This window comes from Rhodnius prolixus, unplaced genomic scaffold (assembly GCF_049639745.1).
Source record: "Rhodnius prolixus isolate KJV_2025 unplaced genomic scaffold, Rpr scaffold_3, whole genome shotgun sequence".
In the NCBI taxonomy this organism is placed as follows: Eukaryota; Metazoa; Arthropoda; class Insecta; order Hemiptera; family Reduviidae; genus Rhodnius; species Rhodnius prolixus.
The window spans coordinates 32,898,804-32,907,297 of NW_027411603.1; the positions used below are offsets into that span (position 1 = coordinate 32,898,804).

General features: G+C 35.3%; 1 protein-coding gene across 1 annotated transcript; it reads left to right on the forward strand.

Annotated features, from left to right (window-relative positions):
• Positions 1-1,165: 1,165 nt before the first annotated feature.
• LOC141452390 (uncharacterized) lies at positions 1,166-6,160 on the forward strand. Its single transcript, XM_074124478.1, has 3 exons — positions 1,166-1,222; positions 3,242-3,507; positions 5,510-6,160. The coding sequence occupies exons 1-3, from the start codon at positions 1,184-1,186 to the stop codon at positions 5,892-5,894; spliced, it is 690 nt and encodes a 229-aa protein (XP_073980579.1). The 5' UTR covers positions 1,166-1,183; the 3' UTR covers positions 5,895-6,160.
• Positions 6,161-8,494: the final 2,334 nt, after the last annotated feature.

The following is an 8,494-nucleotide window of genomic DNA, read 5'->3' on the forward strand; positions in this document are numbered from 1 at the left end:
GCAGCACTTTGTAGTGGTGTGCCCCGTTTATTCTAAAACTAGATTCCTCGTCTTCGGGAGGTCAAATGTTTCCCTACCGGAGATTGTAGCATCTGGTAATCTTAACGAACTCTCTAGGTTTATTCAGTGCACTGGGCGATTGAATCGCCATGCTCCCTAGTGTCCTATTACTACTTTATTAGTTTATTGTATTGGCATCTGGCAACCTTTAGCCGGATTTGTTGTTTTAAAGCCCCGGTATCTCTGATGAGATGAGGGGTGGGCGGGGAACAAAGGGCATTTTGGATTGCCTGCGTTCCTTCTCCTTTTTAGTGGAGTCGCCCGACCAAACAATCAAATCTAAGGCATCCCTTATCTTAAACACAAGAACCTGTTCTTAAAAGGTCCTGGCTAAATATATCCCAATTATTCATTAAAAGAAAATTGGGAAATTGATAATTGCAGTTGCAGAAGGAATCATTCGAAATAATTAGCATGGAAAATTAATTTGTGTGTTGTTCTAGCGAAGGAATAGGAAAGACTAAATTCTTTATTGTATTTATTTGAAACTAATCTGATGCCTCGGCAGGCAAGCTCAAAGGAAGCAAAATTCCAGGCTATTTTGCGGTCCAATACTAAGTCTCAAACCTATTTGCCCTCATTTTAATGGTGAATACCTTGCAAATAAGGTGATTGGGGCAAATGGAATGGATGATCTGTAGAAAAGCCTTAAATAAACAAAAACTGAAATTCTCTAGAGATGACAGCATATTGCCATTCATTTCTATAGCTATTAGTTTATATAAATTGATATCATAGTTTGATATATTAGTAGTACAAGGTTATAAAAGTAAATATTCATTAAAATGTTGAGGAAAATTTCAATTTTTGTGCTGTAAATTATTTACATGTAATATAAACAGACGTTAAATTAAATATTTATTGAAGCATTTCTTTACCCCTTAATTAAACGGCACATAAATTAATTTCTACGTTTGCAATTAGACAAGTGCAGCCAGTCAACAACCCCTTCCAGATATGTGTAGCCCGCTGTTGCCCCCTCTTCATAACTTCAGCTGATCTGGAGCGTCTCCAGTCGGTGAAGATTGAAGAAGGCATTCCTCTTTTTTTTACTCCCTCTTCCTATCATAAATATATATAAAGACTAGGGTGGTAAGTGGTATAAATAGTCTAACAGACTTTAATGGAGACATACCAACTTAAACTCAGCATGCAGTCAATTGTAAGTTGATTAACTTTGTATTAATTAATTATATTGATGAGTTGTTTACGTAATTAGAAATTTTAAATTAATTTTTTAAGCCTCAAATGCTCAATATAAATATACTTTTAGTCATTGCAAAAATCTGATTAATTATATTCTCTTAACCTGTAACAATTTACTTTTGGATTCCATCTTTATTTTGATTATTTTTATTGATTAACCCTTCATCGGGCGCAATAGGTTTGTAACACCATAGGGCGCAACTAATCTGTGAGATTAATGACCCAATAGCTGTTAATTTCATCAAAAATGTATTGAAAACATATGAAAAATGTCAGTTAATTTCAATTTTACTTTAAAAAGTAGAATAAAACATTAACGTGAATAGAAAAATCACAGAAATCCCAAATTTGGAGGTGCACATATTTTGGAAATATGCGATACTTTATTAGCATCATTATCCAAGTAATTCTGTACGTATTGGTGTCCGCTTTGTTCAGAAGAGCGAAAAATGACCATGAGCCATCTCCAAACGTTTCTGTACACTCTGTACATTCCTATTGTTACCAACTACACCTGGCAAACACAATAAAATATTGTGGTTTCCTCGTCTAACTCTAGAAGTAGGTTTACTTAACCGACAATTTGGTTACTTTGTCCTGTACTGTACATATCCACTCTAATTCATCCGCATCATGTTCGTCTAAAAAAACAAAGCTTCTTGTTCAGAGTCTGAATCTCCTTCTCTTCTTTCTATTCAATGTTATTCTTCAGAAAACACTCATTGTAGAAATAATCAATGGATGGGAAACTGTCTCATAAATGACAGTACTTACTTTGTAACAGTTTTTGATGAGAAAACCTGAAAAAATTTTCTACCCATCGGGCGCAACAGATTACGCGGACGCTAAGTAAGACCATGTAACACAACCGACGGTGAGAAGACGGTAAAAGAGGAAGCTACTGAGGGCCATGGCTCATTCAAAGAGATAACTGAGTTGCTATCAATAAGAAAATGTCCTCTTCATCTCGCAGATTAAATGCACTCGATGGAGGGTTAAAATACTTTTCGTACTATGTTAAAATCGTAATTTCTGAAGTGTTTGTATCGTGTTTAGAGTTCATTATTTTTATTACTTTATTTAATCATTATGAAACATCCCCTGCAAAAAATTCTAGAATTCGAAAAGATAAAGAATCAATAGAGAGTAATAATGCACACAGTTTGCAGTATAGAATGAATAACTAGTCAGGTAAACTGCAATGAGAAACACTCGATACTTGCAGAAAAACTGCACTCACTTTTTATGCTGTTTGCATTCTATATTAAAATTCATTGTAAACAAATATGTTGAATGGAATTAGTTTTATTAATCTATGACAGCAATGTTTTAATTTCAGATTGCCATTTGCATGCAAAAACTAAAGCTAAATTTGATTGACTTGGCAAATAAGTTAATAGGTTGTTAACAGTCCTATATTTTGATATCACACAGATTAAAATATGCATTTTCGTTTTCCAACGATAGTTCAACGCAGTAAAACTTATTTCCGGAAAATTTATTCTAATTTTTCTAATTCTAATTATTCTAATAACTAATTAGTGTTAATGAAATTTAAAGTGTTTTAGAAATTCCCCTTAAAGTCAATTTATGAGGTAAAACATGAAGTTATGCTGCAATGAGATTACTTCGTGAAATATATAATTATTTCAAAGTATTCATAAAGATTCATTTTGATAGTCATTCTTCTGGTGAAATAGGGAGACATGCACAGTAACTGCATACTGAATGCACTTATTTGGAATGTTCAATTAAAACAAAAATCTTTGCAATTATTAGCGAATCGAAGTATTCGATTCTACAAGTTTCACTTTATTTTTTTTGAGATTAAGATATAGATAGTTGCATAACGTTTAAATTTACCTCAATAGATTTACAACCAGCAATTCATCTCTTTCTCCTTCATTGCATTTGTTTTTATGCATCAAATAATTAGAAGAATGTTCTATACTTACAGACATTGTTTGTTCTCTAGTTAGTAACTGTAGCTGTGGTGGCTTCATATTCCATGGCAGCCAGATTGGACAACACTTATCTGCCTGCAAGAGGAAGTTCTGGATCTGGTGCCGGATTTGTCAGTGCACCATTTGGCGGTGGCGGTGGAGGTGGTGCACGATTTCCGACTGGTGGAGGAGGCGGTGCTGGTAGATACACCGGTGGAGGTGCTCCTGCTGGGCCTGTTATTCCCATTATTTCCTATGAAAACAATCCAAACCAGGGTGATGGTACTTATTCTTACAGGTAATACTCCTCATATTTGAAAAGTGCATTTAAAATCTGCTGTGCAACGCTGAACAAATTCTTTATTGTATATATTAAAAAGAGTAATCATTCTGTCTAACAGCTTTTCCGCAGAATCATCACAAAACAAATTTACCCAGAGACAGTTGTAATATTGAAATTGATAGCTAATCCTAGTATTTTGCATTTGGTATTTTATAGGAACCAGTTGAGAATGTTGAGGAATTCTGTAAAAGATTACTTTCATTTCATGTTTATGATGATCCTATTTTCTTGGATTATTATTATTATTTATTGCGAGCTTCTAAATTATATATTGATACTTTGGCTGTTGTTGAATCAGTGTCAATACCTTTTGCAAAATTTTCACCTTAAACAGAACTGCTAAGCAAATGTTTTTGGGTGTCTACGTTTTAGGAATTACAAAAGCGCCAATAGCAAAAAATATACCAAATTAATAGGTTTCTACTGAATATGGGTGAGACTGAAATAGCAGGTAGTCCCACTCCATCTCAGTTTGGCCATAATAGTCTCGTCTATTTCCGTTGTTAAGGATATTTTGTGCAGGTATATTAGGAATCAAATAATTTACTTTTTCTGAGCAACTACGAAAAAGTGAAGTTTGCCACCTGACCTACAAATTCAGCTATCTTTTAACGATTCCATATGATTGAGTTAGAGAAATACTTAAAAAAAATCTACCTGCTAATTCTAGACTGATGCTAAAGACGTAACTTCTATGAACTTCCTAAAACTTGTGACATAAACATGTAAGCTCACAAACAAATTTTTAAAATTTGACAAATTTTATTTGGAACGTAATAGTCGTAGAAGTTGTATAACCAATTATTTATTATTCAGCGCAACAAAATGTTAGTTCATTGGTACCCGAAGCCTGTTTCAGTTCACTGCAAGCTTCTTGACAGTAATTTCTCTGAAACACTGTTCTTCACCAGTGATGATGAGCTGCTCTTAGAAGACCTGGCAGCTAAATTCGAATAAAAGATCTCCGCAAGGCTATCCGATACTCTATCCAATGAACTTAACGTTATTATATTGTTTCCTTTTCTATTCTAATCTCATAAATCCAGATACAGATAGTAGCAATACTTTACTCAGGCGTCTCCCGAAGGTTGCCTGCACGAATCTTATCTCTCCAAACCACTCTATCCTGGCAATCACTGTCCCGCAGTCCCCTGCCGGCCCATAACCTCCTGGATGCACTGCTGCCAGTCCCGCCTCGGTTTGCTTCTAGTTCTATTAAAGGGTGGTTGCCACCTTAAATCCGTGGTCTCCCATTCTCTGTATGTGACCATACCAAGTTAAAGCTCTTTGGTAGATCCGGACTATTACGACGTCGTCCACTTCCAAGAGCCTTCTTATTGTTTCTGACAATAGTAGCAATGTGCAGCTTAATTTGCGGACTATTCTGTTCTAGATCACCACTGTTTACAATTGGATTAAAAGATCTCAGAGCAATAATGCTAGCGTGTAGTTCCAGCCAGTTGACGAAAGTATCTAGGCACTATCCAGACTGCCTTTACTTCCTACTGCCATCTTATTTCGTTCTCTAGTTTCTTATATGGCGGTTTTTTACTCCTAAAACTTGAAGGAAGTTGTTAGAACTAGTGTCAGCAATTTCCACCATCAAAAACTGTTCTGCCAGTGAGTACTGTGTGGTCGAAGTGCAATCTGAAGCGTCATTTTCAAAGTAATCCCCACTTCCGTTAATTATCCCGAAGCTTCGGTCTTCAATAAATAATTGTGATCAACTGGCTGTGTTGATGAAGATAATCTGACTGTGCCAACCGTTCGCCCGAGCTTATTTCGGCTTATGATGGCACAGTCAATCTATTAACTAAAATCCCAGTTGCCTTAATTATAAACCAAAGTTATAAAGTGATCTAACTTGTTTAGGAATGAAGCCTTGAAACTTCATTATTTCAAAGAATCTATTCCAGTTAAAATTATTCCTGTTCAAACCTCTGTGATTTGGTTTCAGCTACGAGACCGGCAATGGTATAACTGCACAAGAGAGTGGTCGCCAATCGTCAGTTCCAGGCCCAGAGGGACCAGGCACGGCCGCCCAAGGAAGTTACTCCTACAAAGGACCTGATGGACAAACCTACACCATCACCTACACGGCCGATGAGAACGGATTCCAAGCGCAAGGCGCTCATCTGCCAACTCCTCCACCAATTCCGCCCGAAATCCTGAAATCCCTTCAACTGCAAGGTGCTGGTGGTGCCGGTGGAGCTGGTGGATTCGGAGGTGGTGGTGGTGCCTACAGCGCACCATCTGGTGGCGCTTTCGGTGCCGGATCTGGATTCCAGCGGAGACCAACTCCAAGTTTCAGTCCTGCTACAGGATACCAGTATAGGAAGTAGTAGAACAAGCTAACTAAATTCAAAAAACGGAAAAACGTCAACTTCATACGCTTTTTAGTTTGTAAGAAACATGTTCGGGTCATATTTTCAAAAAGTATAACTTGAAGATGAAGAAGATAAGCCATGACTGTGTATTTTGTGAAATTATTTTCTTATTAATATTTTAGATTTTGTCAATGTGATATTGAAGTGTAAATAAGTCGAACATTATATTTAATTAGATATTAATATTTATACTTGCGACAATTGAAATCTAATAAAAGCAATACAAAAAAAATGTACTTTTTCAATTAGTCTTTAATTATTTAAGGACGTCAACAGCTAATCACTGTCCTAGTCTCTTCCCTTATTATTATAATCAAATAGCATATTAACAAATTCTTGTTTGCGGGCCATCTCCTGAGTCTCCTGATGACTGCTCATCATGCCCACCAAGACTCTCAGCTCTCTGCAAATCAGCCTAGCAAATCCGCCGTTAACTTTGACAAAGGTGCTTCAATTAATTTCCCGGTCTTTACTCGATTGTGTTACACCACCAGGTCTCAAATTCTTGCAAGCCGAGGAGTTAAAGACTGATTTCGTTACAGTCCTGTACATACAGCAGAAAGGATTCGAGCTCATGAAAGGTTTTGCTAAAACCTTCCTAAGCCAATTAATCCTTCTACTCACACATATCCTGGCATCCAAAATAGAGTGAGCTTACTGCAACCATCTACGTACGATAGATAGACTGAATACATACCCATATCAGCGAGTAGATCGGTTATACTTTTTTTGCTAGATTGTAGAGTCAAGAATTTTAGTTTGGATGTCGGTTCCTGAACTTCTTATTTTGGAAGAAAACTTGGTTGTTATGGATTGTAATGACTTTGTCCTTAATTAAATTCACCTTGTAATGAGGCACAGTCAAACAGAGTAACCCAAGGAGTACTTAAACCTTAAATCCGCGACCTGTACTCCCCATCTTCTAGTTTATGAGTGACGGAAACGCTAGCAAACCAGAAATCAAGGTTGAAAAACAATTATCAATTAGTGTCGTCTTGATCGAAGTCAAGCAACAGATCACATGAGATATTTTAAAAATATTCCAGAGCCTATTCTAATTAACTTTAGTAGAATTCTGAATTATTATTCAGAATTTGGTTTAACCGTTTTGTGTAAAGAATCTGATTTCTGGTTTATGTCAACGAGTGCACCAAGTAACTGTGGTAAGTAAACTTGCAAAATTGGGAAAAGTACTCATGTGTCGGCAAAATTGTAAGTTTACAAATTTGGCTAGAAATTGTAAGTTTATTGAGTCAATAATAATCAATAAACATACTGGTTGTGAGTACTTATGGTGGGGCAACTTGGGAAAAGTGAGTTTATAGCGGATTGTGTACTCATATAACCGTAAATGAACAGATCTGTGGTCTTATTAGGTAAATAGTAGAAACTGTCTGAAACGTTAGTGATAAAAAAAAAATTAATTTAAACAAGCCTTATTTAAGAAAACAAAATATTACATTTACATTTTATTTGAGGAAAAAATTGCATACAACCTCTGCAATTGTACATTTAAGAAGTACATTCCCTTTTTCAATTAAATTTCTTAAATCTTTGCCCACAAGTTAGCGAGGATTTAGCAGCGATTTCCCTAATAAGGTACTTGGTTCACAGGCACAACATTCTGCTTTTATATCGAAAACTGATTTTGGGTATAATTCTGTTACATTGTTCCTTCTAGAGTTCCAAATTCATATTTGCGGTCATTATACTCCAAGATCATACGTAGTCAGTTTCTAAGAGCATTTTGTCTATCAATTTCTTTCGTATATATCGTAGATATTACTTTTATTGAGATAAACGTTGATTTTATTTTTATTTGCTAAGAGCAGAATTAATTGTTTTAATTAATACATTATATAACTCATTTTTCAAAAAAGATGGAAAAAGAACTCACATTACTTAAGTATGACTACTTCATACACAAATAATAGAAACAGAAATGACGAGATTTGAACAAAAATCATATTAACTGCTCTTATTGTTCAGTCTTCAAAAATCACAATTTTAGAACATGCATTTTTGTCACGAACTGTAGGTATAAAAATGAATATGATCAATAACTCAGTAGGTAAATGTTCGTAGAATCTACATTTACGTTATACGTTATATCGTATGATAGCACATTTACATATTTTCAGGTAAATTTATACATATTTCTCTCAATATACATCTGTACCATTAAAAAAAATACAGATTCTGCAGCAAATACAATCATCAACGACCCAAACCTCCGTGAGTGAGTATACATTTCTAAACTGTTCTAAGAATCTGTTTTTATTGTTCTCAATAAATAACTACAGTGAGAAGTATGTAACAAAGTGCTCTTTCATTTCTATTTTAGGAAGTTAAACTTGGTACTGGACTCACCTTTCAGGTAATCTTCTGACATTTAGCACCATCATCTACTTGTAATCTTCCCCCTTTCAAATCTTCTAAAAACTGACCGCATTGGGAATATTTCCTTAGCAGAACGTGACGAAAAATGTAATCAACAGTTATAAGATTCTTTAGAAGGAAATGTATCGTATCAATCATAAAATTGAATACACAGA